Source organism: Schistocerca cancellata, chromosome 3, assembly GCF_023864275.1.
Source record: "Schistocerca cancellata isolate TAMUIC-IGC-003103 chromosome 3, iqSchCanc2.1, whole genome shotgun sequence".
Lineage (NCBI taxonomy): Eukaryota > Metazoa > Arthropoda > Insecta > Orthoptera > Acrididae > Schistocerca > Schistocerca cancellata.
Window position 1 is genome coordinate 172,070,606 of NC_064628.1, and position 19,519 is coordinate 172,090,124.

General features: G+C 42.1%; 1 protein-coding gene across 1 annotated transcript in view; it reads right to left on the reverse strand.

Moving 5' to 3' along the window:
- The window catches only part of LOC126174802 (luciferin sulfotransferase-like), a 380,096-nt gene that overhangs the window by 88,604 nt on the left and 271,973 nt on the right, over nt 1-19,519 (reverse strand). Inside the window, exon 6 of the mRNA XM_049921176.1 lies at nt 5,999-6,093. Within this exon, the coding sequence (XP_049777133.1) occupies nt 5,999-6,093 (95 nt within the window). The remainder of the gene's footprint in view (nt 1-5,998; nt 6,094-19,519) is intronic.

Sequence of the window (19,519 nt, forward strand, 5' to 3'; positions counted from 1 at the left end):
AATTCAAGGTGATAGGATATCAGTGACTTGATTCGCTGATAATATTGCTACCCTGAGTGAAAGTGAACAAGAATTACATGATCTGCTGAACTGAATGAACAGTCTATTGAGTACAGAATCTGGATTAAGAATAAATCGAAGAAAGACGATAGTAATGAGCAGTAGCAGATACGAGAACAGCAAGAAACTTATCAGGATTGATGGTCGCGAAGTAGATGAAGTTAAGGAATCATGCCACCTAGGCAGCAAAATAACCATTGATGGACGGAGCACGGTGGACATCAAAAGCAGACTAACACTGACAAAAAGGACATTCCTGGTCAAGAGAAGTCTACTGGCATGAAACACAATCTTAATTTGAGGGAGAAATTTCTGAGAATGTGTGTTTGGAGAACAGCTTTATATGGTAGTGAAACATGGAACCGGAAGAGAAGAGAACCGAAGGATTTGAGATGTGGTGCTACAGAGGAATGTTGAATACTCGGTGGGCTAATAAGGAACGAAAGAGTTTTGCCGGGAATCGGAGGGGAAAGGTATACGTGGAAAACTCGAAGGAAGAAAGGACGGGATGATAGAACATCTGTTAAGACATCAGGGAATAACTTCCATGGTACTACAGCGAGCTGAGTTCCTGGGGGGCGACATCAAACCAGTGAGAAGAACCAAGACTAAAAAAAAATTCTGTCACTGCACATCGGGACTCAAGTGGTCACAATAATCGTCATATTCCATAAACGGTTTAAAATATTGAAAAAATGTTTTATGAATATAATAGTACGCTAGGTGGTATATACACTCCTGGAAATGGAAAAAAGAACACATTGACACCGGTGTGTCAGACCCACCATACTTGCTCCGGACACTGCGAGAGGGCTGTACAAGCAATGATCACACGCACGGCACAGCGGACACACCAGGAACCGCGGTGTTGGCCGTCGAACGGCGCTAGCTGCGCAGCATTTGTGCACCGCCGCCGTCAGTGTCAGCCAGTTTGCCGTGGCATACGGAGCTCCATCGCAGTCTTTAACACTGGTAGCATGCCGCGACAGCGTGGATGTGAACCGTATGTGCAGTTGACGGACTTTGAGCGAGGGCGTATAGTGGGCATGCGGGAGGCCGGGTGGACGTACCACCGAATTGCTGAACACGTGGGGCGTGAGGTCTCCACAGTACATCGATGTTGTCGCCAGTGGTCGGCGGAAGGTGCACGTGCCCGTCGACCTGGGACCGGACCGCAGCGACGCACGGATGCACGCCAAGACCGTAGGATCCTACGCAGTGCCGTAGGGGACCGCACCGCCACTTCCCAGCAAATTAGGGACACTGTTGCTCCTGGGGTATCGGCGAGGACCATTCGCAACCGTCTCCATGAAGCTGGGCTACGGTCCCGCACACCGTTAGGCCGTCTTCCGCTCACGCCCCAACATCGTGCAGCCCGCCTCCAGTGGTGTCGCGACAGGCGTGAATGGAGGGACGAATGGAGACGTGTCGTCTTCAGCGATGAGAGTCGCTTCTGCCTTGGTGCCAATGATGGTCGTATGCGTGTTTGGCGCCGTGCAGGTGAGCGCCACAATCAGGACTGCATACGACCAAGGCACACAGGGCCAACACCCGGCATCATGGTGTGGGGAGCGATCTCCTACACTGGCCGTACACCACTGGTGATCGTCGAGGGGACACTGAATAGTGCACGGTACATCCAACCCGTCATCGAACCCATCGTTCTACCATTCCTAGACCGGCAAGGGAACTTGCTGTTCCAACAGGACAATGCACGTCCGCATGTATCCCGTGCCACCCAACGTGCTCTAGAAGGTGTAAGTCAACTACCCTGGCCAGCAAGATCTCCGGATCTGTCCCCCATTGAGCATGTTTGGGACTGGATGAAGCGTCGTCTCACGCGGTCTGCACGTCCAGCACGAACGCTGGTCCAACTGAGGCGCCAGGTGGAAATGGCATGGCAAGCCGTTCCACAGGACTACATCCAGCATCTCTACGATCGTCTCCATGGGAGAATAGCAGCCTGCATTGCTGCGAAAGGTGGATATACACTGTACTAGTGCCGACATTGTGCATGCTCTGTTGCCTGTGTCTATGTGCCTGTGGTTCTGTCAGTGTGATCATGTGATGTATCTGACCCCAGGAATGTGTCAATAAAGTTTCCCCTTCCTGGGACAATGAATTCACGGTGTTCTTATTTCAAATTCCAGGAGTGTATATATATTGTATGATTGACACTCGAAACTTCTTTATTCGCAGAGATAAGGGTGTTACTTATCCGCTGCATTGAGAGGTCAGCGGGACGGGAGAGGACGCGTAATCACGTCAGCAGCGCTTCAGGAGAACACAGGTGCAGCGAGCGTCCAGACGCATCCTCAGCCTCTGGACAGTGACAGAACGTGACGAATTAAGTGCTTCACAGCAGTTCAACGCTATGGACCTATCAGAAAACTTCGCCATTCGGTCGATGATTCCTTTGTGCAATAACAATCATCGAAAGCATTTCATGTAGACTAGATTTTGTGCAGTATGTATCACTTTATCGCCCAAGGTCGCAGATTGTACGACAGTCCATAAGAAGAAAACAATTCTGGAAAGCCAAAATAAAATGCAAGTGATGGATCATTGTTACTTGGAACCTGGACGCTGGTAAATGTTAACCATAGCACATAAAAATATGAGGACTATTAAATCGGCGGCGGTAAAATACCTAGGAGCAACCGTCTGGACTGACGTGTAAATTACGTACAAGAATATGGAACACTGGACAAAAAATCAAAGCGATTGAAGGGTATCATTAATGCACATATTTTTTATCTAACATAAAAGTATTTCGCATGTTTGTATAAGCTTTAAATTTATTTTCACATCAAAAGTACATGAATATGTTATTTTTATGAAAAATTATGATATCATTTACATTAATCAACGTTTGTTTTTGTTAACAAATACGGAATCAGAAAATCATTAAAAGAAACGTAACAAGACTCAAACAATGACTTTCATGATAGCTGTTGAATTTTGCTACCAACCAATTCGTTAATATACGTACTGCAAATATCGTTTACTTCAAGGAGCTTTTTAATCTTCTAACCGCCAAAGGCAGTTATTTAGACTTTTTTTGAATACTGCTTCGTACCAACTTAGGAAATATCCGGGGCACTGACTACCAAACCCTATAAGTATGAAGAAAATCGAAGGAGGCCACTACGTAACGTTCCTTTGTTAGATAAACTTCCTGAGAAAACTGTATACCAGAAAAGACTGCACCCAATAATATTCTCTTGTCTTTCTCTAATAAAGGCTTCTGCGAAATCGTTGAAATTAAAATAATTGTGCGTTACATTCAGTTACATGCAAATTTAGGCTTTTTTGACGAATTTCGTTGATGAAATCTTCTAAGGTTACAAACTCCGATGTGACGTCACAACTCGGCTGATGACCCGGTAAGACTTCATCAGTTACATTCACTTTCTGATAAATTCATTTCAAACTTATATGAAACATTATTATTTCTGCAAGATGGTTAAACCCGTTTCGTCAGAGTGTACTTATGTGCCCATCAGATTCTTCAATAGTACAGTGGACATTGCATTATTGGAGAAGTCCTTCAATCAAAGAGTTCTTGTTTCAGTAAATATAGAAAACGTATGGTAGTGAATTTGGTTAAAGGGGGTATTGGCAATTCCGTTATACATGTTGTAGAATTGATACTGAGTCAGTTTGCAAATCAATTCTGCTGAATTTAACCCTTAACTGTAGTCGTGAGTCCAGTGGATCCATGTGCAGTCTCCGAACATATATAAAAATGTAGTCAGAGTCACAGCTTCGTCCCCCCTCCGCCTCACCTCCCACGCACTTCTATGTATCTTCCGAAAGCCAAAGACCGTACTGTGTGACTGACGTATTTCGCTCGCCACTCCGAGTGTCAGTCTTGGTGTACGCACGAGTCCTATGGACCCACGAATATTTTATCAGCTTCTTGTTTTTGTTGTTTATTGAGCATGCTGTTTAATTTCAGGTATCTGTAACGGTAAATCTAAATAGTGTGTCTGGAAGTGGATATGACATATTTGAGCTACGACTGAACGATGACTTATGCAGTTATGAAGAAGAAATTTTTGAAAACGAAATACTTGCCTGTAACCATTTGAACACAAATTTAAAAGAAAATGGCTTTTGACGAGAAATTTGTGGTAACGAATGATCATGACTGAAACTTGCGATAAGGAAGTTGAAGTTGATGAGGCAATTAATTCCACGAAATATTTTTCCTGAAAAAACAGGTTCACAACGGCTAAAACAACACCTACAAGAAAATCTCGTGTTAGGAGAAACTACGTTAAAAGGTTTTATCTCGTAGGCTAATTGTGCAAGTAATTTCACTGACTTGGATGATTGTCAAAATGGTTGTAGATTCGGATGTCTAGCTCATGTGTCGATGTTTGTAAGAAGGGCATTTTAAAATTTAAGAAAACCTATTGATATTGTTATTTTCATCAATGTTTAATACTCTCTACAGACTTTTTTCGATGGCTTGTTACTAGTTCAGACTGACCGCAGTGCAGTTTAGAATGAAAGATTGTATCACAGATTTTGTTACATACTATGTACTATGTTGCTATCGAATAAGTTCGAAGCTTCCTAAGAGGCATACAAAAATAAAACAGTTTTGTTTTTATTACCATTTAAAAATATCAGGGTGCAGCAGAGCCATATCTATAGAAACGTAACTACTAATTTTCTCTGCTGGTACTACTATTACAACTAGCTCTCAAACAGACTGGATAGTCTGAACTAGAAGATAATGTAGGCTATAGCTTTCCAAACACTGCAGTTGCTCAGTTCAAAGTTACTAGTTTTATTCCTTAAACGCAAAAGTGTAACAAATACGTACCTAAGCCTGTGATAACTTATTCGCCGACAAGACGTTAAACCTTCACCGAAAAAAAAAACTACGAACATATTATTCTGCTTTCTGTTTGTTCTGTACTCCTTCACCGAAAAAAAATTACGAACATATTATTCTGCTTTCTGTTTGTTCTGTACACCTTTTTTCTGACTCAAATCGTTAAACTTGTTCGACATCGTAGTGTCGATGTGATATAGTTTGCTTGACTTCATTTTGGATAAGTGCTGCCACAATTATTGTTGTTCCCTGTTGATAGTCATGTCCTCCGCCTGCTACAAGAGTTTGTGCAAAAATGGCGCCGGTAATGAAATTTTTTTAAGGTTGGCAGTACCTTCGATCCCTCTTTACCCGGAATCGACAAATGCATCACTAGTTTGCATCGATTCCTGCTAACATCACTCGCAGATGAATTAGTTCACGTGATGTGCAGGGGCTAAGCTAAAGCCGTGTGCTTGTGTCAGCTTAACGGGCGGGTTTACGTGAAAACCTTGTAACTGTTTTTTAAAGCTGTTTTCCTCGAGTTATAATGGTGGCTGTGATGCAGAAACCATAAAGAGACTCGTAATCATATCCTGTTTGATTCTAACAGCCAGTTTAAGCTCCGTCTCTGAACAACTGGTAAGTGGCTTATTCCGCAGTTAAATCCCAAAATAATCACCCGTCGCGACTCTTTGTACGTAGGCTATAAGCTTTTATAATAGCCAAGTACTACTTTCACAATTCGTTCAGCTATCAACGAACGATATGGCTTTGCTTTTCTCTTCCACGTCTACTCACTTTTTCGACAGAGCATTCTCCGTTACTTCCTTATAAACACTCTTGCCGCCATAAAAGCGTAAAATACCAAGAAAACTGGAATACACGAGCTACTGTATCGTTATATAGTAAATGACACTCTAGTGATGTCACGTGATCAGGCATTCATCTTGTTTCCTCCTGGTTCCCACTGCCCCTGCAAACTTGTGCTGTACAAAAATATTACCACTGCTGCTGTTCTTGGAAGATCTCATCTGAAAAGCTAAACAGTGAAACAGAAGAATTTCATGAGATGTAGCAGCGAGACTAGCTCACGAGCTTTGTGCTTACCTGTGTCATTTCCTCGAACGTATTGAACAGCACGTGCGGCTCATCTCTTAACTCCCAGAATCTCAGTACGTGCTCCCAAAAAGGGCAGTAGACCACTGAAATGGAAAAATACTGCTATGAGGCAACACGCCACCTACGTGCCCTTGCGTTCATTAGTTTGTCATAAAATAGATAAATAGAGTTCTGGTATTAGCAACAGTTGTCAATTTTAATTTTTAACTTCTTCGCCTTTATTGTTGCCGGGTAATGACTGTCGACAGTGCCGTCTCCACGTTCAGCAAAACAGTCGTTAGGCAGGGTCTGTGATTAAGAGTGATACTTTTTTAAAACCGTAATTTCCAGTTTGTAACATTTTTTTATGTATGTCCAGGTTTGAGCAGGAATTCACTATACACGACCAGATGACATTAAGAAGACAACGTAAAGCGCGAATTGAAGACAATATCGTGGCAGTAGCGGCCAGTATTCAGAAAAAGTCAAATGTGTCAATTTCGAGACAATCTCGACTTTTTCGGCTATCTCAGACATCAGATTCGTCAATTTCGCGAAGGGATTTGGGCAGTGTCTTTACGAAATTGAACCCACTCAAGAGTTGGAGCCGCTAATGTGGGAGACAGCGATTAACTGATAGGAGCCATCGTTTGCGTCAGGTTGTCCAAAGCGGTGGTGGACGTTTGAACAATATTTTGTTCAGAACTTAAGTGAAATGTCTAACGCTCAAAATGAAGCACTTTTCCTCCGAGGTGTTGAACGGTTTAATTTAATTCCAGTTTTAAAAGGTAACACTCATAATAAAGGACCCTTTCTAAGCGAGTAATATGATCGAAAACGAAGTGCCCACCACCATACTGTCTGCAGAAATGGGTAATCAATGGGCAGTTGAAGATTGTTTTCTGGTATTTCTATTATTATAAAATATGGTTTCCAAGTAATACGCTCATTGTTATGGAAAAGCAACAGAAATAAAATTAGTCGATCGAATAACCCGACAACAACGCAATAGCTACTATATAGTAGTTTAGATTTCTCCTTTCATGACTTGGAGTGGACTGTAATCGTGGAACGCCAAAATAACAATGCAACATCCGTCACCCGAACAAGCCAATAAACTGCACAAAAGGACACAGCTGTGATGGCCTCCTCAAAAATGGTTCAAATGGCTCTGAGCACTATGGGACTCAACTTCTGAGGTCATTAGTCCCCTAGAACTTAGCACTAGTTAAACCTAACTAACCTAAGGACGTCACACACATCCATGCCCGAGGCAGGATTCGAACCTGCGACCGTAGCGGTCACGCGGTTCCAGGCTGCAGCGCCTAGAACCGCACGGCCACTTCGGCCGGCGATGGCCTCCTCAATTACAGTTATTTGCAACATCAAATTTATTTGTTAAGTATACTTCCATGAAAGTATCTGCCCGCAGTGTAGCTTCAAGACCAAGTTAGATGGGTGCAGTAAGTACCATAGGCATCAGGAGGATATAAGCTTTTCAAATGAGTTGGTAGAGAAGAGTGTCAGAGATTAAATAGGAAAATCGAATAGCGTGGTATCGTAGGTAGTCGATACCACACAGAGGGAATCGTTCCGCTTGCATAAGTTGGCACTAGAGGTTCCGCAGTTGTCCGACAGAGGAAGTGACAGCGACAGTATCGCACAACTGCTGGTCACAGAAGTGCCACGTCCCCCTGAGCTGAAGCTCCACTGACCACGTGAATAAGAGGCCACCCTGCTGCAGTTATTGCTGGATACTTGTCCAGTTGTCGAGTGGCTCCAGTTAGAGCAGTCAAAAATCGTCACAGTGCAGTTGGAATTTTCCGTACGAAAGTAATACAACTGTTCTAGCCCCACGGTTTGTGTTTACATCTACGTTGTGAACTGTTAAAGTGTTTTAACTTCTCCCAGCTTTGGCAATGACTTGTATAGGGATTTCGAAAAGCACGCTCTGTACCAAAGTTGACTATAATACGATATTTCTCTCGGTGACTGAGTTCTCTAATTCCTTTTATTCCTGCCTCATAACCCATGCACCGTCCTGGGACAACAGTACTTTTGGCCACGGGATTTCAAGTGGTCCCTTCAAATAACTAATGAAGAAGTACAGAATCGAAATGGGAAGAAAAGAGCATTGTGGAAAACATGACTAAAAGAGGGCATCGTTTGAAAAGCCACATCCTGAGCCATCAAGGAATAGTCTATTTGGCTATGTGGGATAGTTGGGGAAGGGGGGAGGGCGTAAAAATTGTAGTGAGAAACTGGAATTTGACAACAATAAGTAGGCTGATGTTTATTTGGGTCACAGTACTTATGTAAAGAAGACGAGACCTGGACGGGATAGACTTGCATGGAAGGCTGCATCATCTACATCTACATCTACACCTACATCCACACTCCGCAAGCCACCTGACGGTGTGTGGCGGAGGGTACCTTGAGTACCTCTATCGGTTCTCCCTTCTATTCCAGTCTCATATTGTTCGTGGAAAGAAGGGTGGTCGGTATGCCTCTGTGTGGGCTCTAATCTCTCTGATTTTATCCTCATGGTCTCTTCGCGAGATATGCGTAGGAGGGAGCAATATACTGATTGACTCTACGGTGAAGGTATGCTCTCGAAAGTTTAACAAAAGCCCGTACCGAGCTACTGAGCGTCTCTCCTGCAGAGTCTTCCACTGAAGTTTATCTATCATCTCCGTAACGCTTTCACGATTACTAAATGATCCTGTAACGAAGCGCGCTGCTCTCCGTTGGATCTTCTCTATCTCTTCTATCAACCCTATCTGGTATGGATCCCACACTGCTGAGCAGTATTCAAGCAGTGGGCGAACAAGCGTACTGTAACCTACTTCCTTTGTTTTCGGATTGCATTTCCTTAGGATTCTTCCAATGAATCTCAGTCTGGCATCTGCTTTACCAATGATCAACTTTATATGATCATTCCATTTTAAATCACTCCTAATGCGTACTCCCAGATAATTTATGGAATTAACTGCTTCCAGTTGCTGACCTGCTATTTTGTAGCTAAATGACAAGGGATCTATCTTTCTATGTATTCGCAGCACATTACACTAGTCTACATTGAGATTCAATTGCCATTCCCTGCACCATGCGTCAATTCGCTGCAGATCCTCCTGCATTTCAGTACAATTTTGTATTCTTACAACCTCTCGATAGACCACAGCATCATCTGCAAAAAGCCTCAGTGAACTTCCGATGTCATCCCCAAGGTCATTTATGTATATTGTGAATAGCAACGGTCCTATGACACTCCCCTGCGGCACACCTGAGATCACTCTTACTTCGGAAGACTTCTCTCCATTGAGAATGACATGCTGCGTTACTTAGGAACTCTTCAATCCAATCACACAATTGGTCTGATAGTCCATATGCCCTTACTTTGTTCATTAAATGACTGTGGGGAACTGTATCGAACGCCTTGCGGAAGTCAAGAAACACGGCATCTACCTGTGAACCCGTGTCTATGGCCCTCTGAGTCTCGTGGACTAATAGCGCGAGCTGGGGTTCAAACGACCGTCTTTTTCGAAACCCATGCTGATTCCTACAGAGTAGATTTCTAGTCTCCAGAAAAGTCATTATACTCGAACATAATACGTGTTCCAAAATTCTACAACTAATCGACGTTAGAGATATAGGTCTATAGTTCTGCACATCTGTTCGACGTCCCTTCTTGAGAACGGGGATGACCTGTGCCCTTTTCCAATCCTTTGGAACGCTACGCTCTTCTAGAGACGTACGGTACACCGCTGCAAGAAGGGGGGCAAGTTCCTTCACTTACTCTGTGTAATATCGAACTGGTATCCCATCAGGTCCAGCGGCCTTTCCTCTTTTGAGCGATTTTAATTGTTTCTCTATCCCTTTGTCGCCTATTTCGATATCTACCATTTTGTCATCTGTGCGACAATTTAGAAAAGGAACTATAGGGCAATCTTCCTTTGTGAAACAGCTTTGGAAAAAGACATTTAGTATTTCGGCCATTAGTCTGTCACGCTCTGTTTCAGTACCATTTTGGTCACAGAGTGTCTGGACATTTTGTTTTGATCCACCTACCGCTTTGACATAAGACCAAAATGTCTTAGGATTTTCTGCCAAGTCAGTACATAGAACTTTACTTTCGAATTCATTGAAAGCCTGTAACCTCCTCGCTCGCTTACCGACCTTAATGACAGTGAAAGATGAAACCGCGTGTACCTAATGGGAGTTTTGGAAAAGCAATCGTCACCGAAGTTAAGCTGTCGGTAAAGAGGGAGGAAAGGGTTACATCTAAATGAAAGGAAATGTGCTAATGAAATGGTGGAAATTAATTTTGAAAAGGGGTAAAGTTAATAAAGAAAGTAAATGTGCAGCCGTTACGTTAACAATTAACTAGCGGTAATTAGGTATTTGAGATTTGGGGGAAATCACGGTCGCCAGTCCTAAGGACAATTACTATAGTAACTGAAAAAGAAAGGTTGTTACACATATAATTAGCACTAGAAGCGTGGCAACTGAAGGTTGACACGTGTAGTGTGAAAACTGAAAGTTTGTCAGAAGTAATAAATTTTGCTACACCCTGACTTAATTTAGCAAAAGAATTAATAAAACCGGAAAATCGAAAGTTAATTCAGTGACTGAAGTTAATAGTGAGCTTTCTTTCTGAAGCACATCGAAATTCAGTAAAACACGGTTAGTCTTGGACTACCTCAACAATCATTTCAAAAGCTACTTGAATCTACGCGATTTAGAAATAAGAGATTTAACTTTGAACTTGAATTAAATGATTCTGAACAATTAACAATAGAAAAATTTAGTACGTACCAAGCTGAGCTGCAGTCACAGGTAAGCTAAAATATGGTAACAAAACTCGCACTCTTAATTTGTGCTTGTGTAATCTGAATATTGTATCCAGCTAACTGAACTTTGAAATTAAAGCAGTGAAATGATGTTACTTTAATGCTGGTGTCTGAATTTCAACGACACTCGGGTTCATTCCGGAAAAGGAAGGGACCCTGCTTGGCAATGCAATTGGGACAATGAGCAACAAAGGTTCATTCTAAGTTGCTGTAATTATAGTTACGAAAATGGTACAGTTTGAAAAGCTGAGGTCTGCCATACAGTTCTAAAACTTTACTTGCGTCCAGTCTTCCTTGTCGGTTGATTGAAGGTTTGAAGCCGTCGATCGAGGAGGTGGCGGCAGTCACTCATTGTCGGCCGTCGCTGTTGCAGAAGCTGGATGTTGGCGCGCCTTCTTCTCGAAACGGTCACCAGACGAAACGGGCTCTTGATGTGCGCTAGTTAATGTTTCCCGTCCGCGACACCATGTCAGAAACTATCATCGCAAGTCGAGCGCAATTACATGCTGCCAAACCCCGAAAGCGCGGCAACTCGCGGGAGCGTCACACAACACACCTGCTCCACTCGCTACTCCAGCCAGACTCCTTCTCTCAGCCCGCGCTCCACGCGGCAGAGTTAACACTACCAAAGATCCTACACACTTTGATTCTTCACACGACCTATCGACGTAATCGTTCGATAGCAGTTTTCCCTAGGCAAGACCCAGCGTAAATATACAAATAATATTTACGAAACAAACCAATTATACATCGACATAAATGCATAAATATACAAATAGTAAAACAATTACAATATACAAAAAGACAGAAATGTCATATCTTGAGGTAACAAAGCAAGGAAAAAAATAGTACAATAGATGGATATAGGAGGATATGCATTTCCGGCGTTACACGTGCCCCACATTGTCTGAGGATGTTCGTGTAACGTAAACAGACTCAGAAAATGTCCCAAAAAAGAAACAGCGGAAATGCATATGCTCAAAACATCAAAAAAATTTAGCATTCGTCTAATTAACCATAACCTAATTTTTTTAGACAATAATAATAATTGAGTGGAGACACTCCTAATCTTATTCCACTCTGCCATCTTGCACAAAATAAAACAGGTTGACAACATATCAAAATTCATAGAAAACATAGAAAATGGTTTAGCTATTACAAAATCATTAAAATTCGTAACACTATAAGAAATGGAATACTATTTGCAAAATTGATCAGAGTACATGGTCAAAAAAAACAGGTATATCAAAATACGCAAACTAATAATTAATTACATAGAATACACAATTTTATGTAACCTTTTCATAATTAATATTCTCGTCATGTCCAATTAACGCTAAACAAGAAAATAATATACAGCAGATAAAATAAAACATAAATATTGACAGCAGAATTCTTTCACATCAGCTGCCCGGGTAAGAAAAGCAACTCCACATTCCGTACTCGCGAGTACAAAGAATGCCGACAGCGGTACAAATGCCGACAGCGACACAAGAGCCGATAGCGGCTTCGCCTCGCAAGTATTGTTGTGCCCGCCTGTGCGGCACGCTTGATCTCACTCGCCTGCGTAACGGCATTTCCAGAACGTCCGTTTCACTGAATTCTTTCGGAAAAACTCACTCCCGAGTAATCTCAAGGAGTCCATAAACACTATCACAGTGGATAACTCAACACTGTCCATCATCACACGCATGTACTAGCCTGAAACTTAAAACAGCGTCTAAGTACATCGGCAATGACTAATAAAAACACACTTTCATGAAATATTACAGAAAGTTACAAAATCATATTTACATTCCTTAATCTATTGTGACTCAGCTGAAAACTTAAACTAGCAGCTTGGATTATTCAGATGATTACTAATCAGTTACTCTTAAATCATTTAGTCAAAATTAATTACTTATTAATTACAACTTCTTTAATGACCTCTAGGTCAGGTAAAAGCATCGTACCATGGCACATCCTTAAATCTTACACTCTATATTTACATACTGTACAAATTACCCATTGTGTGGTATTAATCGATCCTAGGTTGGTACAATTTCAAGTCTACAATATTCCGTATACCTAATCGTTTTCCAGAGCTTGGATACTCTAAGCAATAAGCATTTGTGTGAGGTATACCAATGACTTTATATGGTACATTATAAACAAACTTAAATTTAGAGATTTCATTGTCTATCTCGCTCGATTTCTCATGAGCTTTTACAAGTACTAAGTCTCCGATTGCAAACTTAACAAAACGCGTTTTAGCGTCATGACGACGTATGCGAGCATCGGCTTTTAGCTTCATTACTTCTCGCAAACGATCTTTTTTCACACCAATACTAATGTCAATCCGTGGAGGGAATTTGATTATCTCTTCCAATTCACTTTCTACACTTTTGTCACTGCCGAAATTCCTCACGTTACGGCAGTTCAAATTAATACCTACGTCAATACCATCCGGCCAGTTAACAATGTGTATAGGATGGTATTGCCTATACACACCGTCTCCTGCCTCGTCAAAACTAACTACTATTGTTTTATCTTGTGACATACATGTCAAAGTTTTACTTTCGCAATTAATCACTGCACTGTACTTTAATAGCCAATCTAACCCGATAATTACTTCCGTAGTCAAGTCTGGCACGACGACAAACTCTTGTTCAAATCGTGCCCCACATATCTCGAAGTTGACAAAAATCTGTTTTGTGACCGGTTTACTGGCCTTCCCAGTAGCACCGATAATTTTCACTCCTGCTACTGGCATAACTACGATGCCAGGTCTGTCTTTCAGTAACTCAAATATTTTCCCAGATACAGCACTCAATTCTGCACCGGTGTCAATCAACACGTTTAGTTGTAGGTCGTGCATATTAACCGACACTACTATCTGTCTACACTTGTCCTCGGCTGTTTCTTTATTTTCCCACAGTAAATCCTCGTCTATATCCAGGTCATTCCAGAAAAAACCATCCGGCTTTGACCCTAAATCCGGCTTATCTGGCGGCTTTTTCAGCCTCTGTTCACATACAGTTTTAATTTCAACACGTTTGTCCTGAGACTTAGCCTGTAGCTTCGCCTCCAATACCGAAACCTTTTCCTGTAACTCGTCAACTAGTGAGTGTTGCTTTGCTATCAATTCATTAATCGTCACCTTCGTTGATTCCACTTTGGTCAGATTAATCTCATCTGCCAATCTACCTGGAGAAATGTGCCCAGTAGTATCTGCAATTACTTCCTCTAGATCTGCGCAATCCACACTGTTATCGTCTGACCGTATAATGTCAGCTCTAACCTCATACACGCTGTAATCTATGTGCTTTTCTACCAATTGCGTCCGGCTATCACTAAAATTTTCGTAATCTTTCTCCTTAATACTCTCGCAATGTTTAAACTGGAGGTTCGCGTCGGATGGGTCGGTTACTTCTACCACTGAAACTTTCGGTAAGGTCTGCCGGTTAGGGCCAGAACTTTCCGTTACTACTTCAACATCTAACTCCTGCGGGACGAAACACGACGAATCTTGCTCGTGCTCCCCCTTAATATCAACTATTTCTAGTAAAGTCTGCCGATTATGGCCAGAACTTTCTATCATTTCACAAACACTATCTTCCTGCGGGACGGGACGCGGAAAATCCTGCACGCGCTCCCCATAAACGCTTCTCCCATACAGACCCCTATAATCTCTTAGTTCGTCGTATAAGCGACCGAACTGCCTTAACCAGACCTCATCCCTCTCTGCATCCCCTCGCTCGATGACGGACGTTTTATCCGACATCTGATCTTCTCTCAACACTTGTGAATCATTATTAAACTCAATCTCCAGTTCCGCTGTGGGTATTACAGCTGCCACTTTATGATCGATTTCCGGAACACTACTTAAATTGTTCTCACTGACAGCGAATGTATTTTCTACTGCCGTGTATACAGCTGATCTACTACTTGTGGGCGCACTCTTTTCTCTTAACACTGGCACACTCTCCCGCCGTTGATTATTCCATACGGAATTTTCATAACGGCGACACCTGGGTTTTCTCTTGTTATTGGGCCGCCAAAATTTCTCCACGCCCGCTCGGCCCCTCACCGGCGTGGCTAATGGTTTCCCTGTCTCGTCCCAGCAGATACGCTCCCCGGATGCTGCTGAGGCGGCTGATCACACCCTCTGGCGTTATTACTATTCTGTGAAGCCCGTATCGCGTTAGTATGATACTGGTTTCTGTCATTCCTGTTATTATTTGCATTGTACCGATTGTTATTACGGTCCGAACCATTATTGTTATTGCTGCCATGGTTGCGGTATGCATTATTTCCATGGTTATCGTTGTTGTGGTTGCTGTGGTACTCGTTGTTGTTACCACGGCCTCTACCACTGTCGCGATTATTGCGCCAATTGTCCTCGTCCTCAACTCTTTCCAGGAAATCATTGATTGTCCTGTGATTGCTTCCTACGTAGCGTTTTGTGTCATCTGGAAGCTTCCTGTAGAGTTCCCAGACTATTTCGGATTCCGTGCGGCGATCACGCAAATATTCCAACTTGCGGATCCAGCCCTCACAAAACTCCCTCATCGAACCACGCGAATTCGCATCGAAAGGCCTCGATACGACAAATTCGCGCCAGACACTTTGCTGTTTTTGCTCTGACCAGTATTCAGCCAGAAACAAATTTTTAAACTCTTCAAAAGTCAGGTTCGTAATGTTGAGGTTTAAGCCCCAACGCTTGGCATCACCAGCCAGCACATCAATAACCGCATTAATTTTTCTCTCATTAGTCCATGATCTGGGTAAAACTCTTTCACAATTTTTAATGAAATCCGTCGCGTGTATACCGCCTTTTTTCAAGGGGTCGAACCGCTCCTCTTTCGTCAACAATTCCGAACTATGTGCACAGATTGGCACATAGCTCTGTTTTTCGTCAAGTTTCTTTTCTAATTCCGACACTCTCGTAATTACTTGGCAAGTGGTTGTCGCAAGCGTTTCCACTTCCCTCTTTTTCTCTTCGCAGGTATTAGCCTGCTCCCTCACTTTAGTGTCTACTTCGGACACAAAAGCCTTTAAAGTTTCCACCTTCTGTTGATCCTCTTTTTTCACTAATTGAATTTGTTCCGTCACCTTATTCTCGATGATCGGAGCAACTGCTTCTCCTACATTTTTCTCGATTCTGCTAATTTCGGAATCAAAACGAGTATTTATGCTCGCAATTTCCGCCTGAACGCCTATCATTTCCTGTTTAAGATTACCGATTTCGGTATTAATTACAACAATATCTTCTTTGATTTTATCAACTTTTGTATTAACAACTCCAACATTGTTGTTAACAACGTTAATAGCTTTGTTATGATTGTCTAGCATCCGTTCAATTTTTTTAGACTGAGCTTCTTGCTTGACAGCCTGAGCTTCTTGCTTGGCAGCCTGAGCTTCTTGCTTGGCAGCCTGATCTTCTTGCTTGGCAGACAGAGCTTTAATTTCTGCCGATTGACTCTTGATTTCGTTAATCAAAACATTCAATAAATCAGTTAAATTCCCGGAAACTACCGGTTTTACTTCCGTAGCGGCTTCCTCTTTAATTGTCCCCCCGTATTCGTCATCAACGGATTCACATTTGATTTTCACTTCCGATTCCGAAACATTTCCTAAAGTTTGGAATTCCATTTCTGCTCTTTGTTGCGTTTCGGCGGTCGCGTCTTTCATGCTAGCCGCCTGCCCCTGAACAATGGGTACCGCGGTGCGCGTTTCCCACTGTTCGACCGATTGTTCCGTATCCAAGTCTACCAAATTTTGGCAATTGTTGCCTTCACTCATTTTAATAATTTTCAATATAAATGCCAAACCTCAAATATAATTAGGATTACTCCCACTACTTATTCTCGCTGACGTAACGGCCTGTACGTAACCAGTACTTTGTTATGAGATTTGCACCATGCAAAATTCGTGTCCAGAACAACCTCAAATCCGAAGATTGCCCTGTCACCAGGTCGCCACGTGTAACCTCCTCGCTCGCTTACCGACCTTAATGACAGTGAAAGATGAAACCGCGTGTACCTAATGGGAGTTTTGGAAAAGCAATCGTCACCAAAGTTAAGCTGTCGGTAAAGAGGGAGGAAAGGGTTACATCTAAATGAAAGGAAATGTGCTAATGAAATGGTGGAAATTAATTTTGAAAAGGGGTAAAGTTAATAAAGAAAGTAAATGTGCAGCCGTTACGTTAACAATTAACTAGCGGTAATTAGGTATTTGAGATTTGGGGGAAATCACGGTCGCCAGTCCTAAGGACAATTACTATAGTAACTGAAAAAGAAAGGTTGTTACACATATAATTAGCACTAGAAGCGTGGCAACTGAAGGTTGACACGTGTAGTGTGAAAACTGAAAGTTTGTCAGAAGTAATAAATTTTGCTACACCCTGACTTAATTTAGCAAAAGAATTAATAAAACCGGAAAATCGAAAGTTAATTCAGTGACTGAAGTTAATAGTGAGCTTTCTTTCTGAAGCACATCGAAATTCAGTAAAACACGGTTAGTCTTGGACTACCTCAACAATCATTTCAAAAGCTACTTGAATCTACGCGATTTAGAAATAAGAGATTTAACTTTGAACTTGAATTAAATGATTCTGAACAATTAACAATAGAAAAATTTAGTACGTACCAAGCTGAGCTGCAGTCACAGGTAAGCTAAAATATGGTAACAAAACTCGCACTCTTAATTTGTGCTTGTGTAATCTGAATATTGTATCCAGCTAACTGAACTTTGAAATTAAAGCAGTGAAATGATGTTACTTTAATGCTGGCGTCTGAATTTCAACGACACTCGGGTTCATTCCGGAAAAGGAAGGGACCCTGCTTGGCAATGCAATTGGGACAATGAGCAACAAAGGTTCATTCTAAGTTGCTGTAATTATAGTTACGAAAATGGTACAGTTTGAAAAGCTGAGGTCTGCCATACAGTTCTAAAACTTTACTTGCGTCCAGTCTTCCTTGTCGGTTGATTGAAGGTTTGAAGCCGTCGATCGAGGAGGTGGCGGCAGTCACTCATTGTCGGCCGTCGCTGTTGCAGAAGCTGGATGTTGGCGCGCCTTCTTCTCGACACGGTCACCAGACGAAACGGGCTCTTGATGTGCGCTAGTTAATGTTTCCCGTCCGCGACACCATGTCAGAAACTATCATCGCAAGTCGAGCGCAATTACATGCTGCCAAACCCCGAAAGCGCGGCAACTCGCGGGAGCGTCACACAACACACCTGCTCCACTCGCTACTCCAGCCAGACTCCTTCTCTCAGCCCGCGCTCCACGCGGCAGAGTTAACACTACCAAAGATCCTACACACTTTGATTCTTCACACGACCTATCGACGTAATCGTTCGATAGCAGTTTTCCCTAGGCAAGACCCAGCGTAAATATACAAATAATATTTACGAAACAAACCAATTATACATCGACATAAATGCATAAATATACAAATAGTAAAACAATTACAATATACAAAAAGACAGAAATGTCATATCTAGAGGTAACAAAGCAAGGAAAAAAATAGTACAATAGATGGAAATAGGAGGATATGCATTTCCGGCGTTACAAGCCTCTCGCATAGCCCTCCTCACACTACATTTCGCTTCGCGTAATTTTTGTTTGTCTGCAAGGCTTTGGCTATGTTTATGTTTGCTGTGAAGTTCCCTTTGCTTCCGCAGCAGTTTTCTAACTCGGTTGTTGTACCACGGTGGCTGTTTTCCATCTCTTACGATCTTGCTTGGCACATACTCATCTAACGCATATTGTTCGATGGTTTTCAACTTTGTCCACTGATCCTCAACACTATCTGTACTTGACAGAAAACTTTTGGGTTGAGCCGTCAGGTACTCTGTAATCTGCTTTTTGTCATTTTGCTAAACAGAAAAATCTTCCTACCTTTTTTAATATTTCTATTTACGGCAGAAATCATCGATGCAGTAACTGCTTTATGATCGCTGATTCCCTGTTCTGCGTTAACTTTTTCAAATAGTTCGGGTCTGTTTGTCACCAGAAGGTCTAATATGTTATTGCCACGAGTCGGTTCTCTGTTTAACTGCTCAAGGTAGTTTTCGGATATTGCACTTAAAAAAATTTCACTGGATTCTGTGTCCCTGCCACCCGTTATGAACGTTTGAGTCTCCCAGTCTATATCCGGCAAATTAAAATCTCCACCCAGAACTATAACATGGTGGGGAAATCTAATCGAAATATTTTCCAAATTATCCTTTAGGTGCTCAGCCACAACAGCTCCTGAGCCAGGAGGCCTATAGAGACATCCAATTACCATGTCTGAGCCTGCTTTAACCCTGACATTCACCCAAATTATTTCACATTTCGGATCTCCGTCAATTTCCTTCGATACTATTGCACTTCTTATCACTATAAACACGCCCCGCCTTCACTGTCCAGCCTGTCTCTGCGGTATACATTCCAATCTGAGTTTAGGATTTCATTACTGTTTACGTCTGGTTTCAGCCAACTTTCTGTCCTTCAAATGAGTCTTAAGACTGAAAAACACAAAAACATTACGAATTTTTTAATGTAATGTGACTACTACAGCCTTCCTGCGCAATCGTGAACGTCTCACTTACGTACCTGATAATTAAGGCAATAATAATAATAATAATAATAATAATAATAATAATAATGATAATAGCAGCACGTAAGATAAGCTACCAAATTCAAATTGAA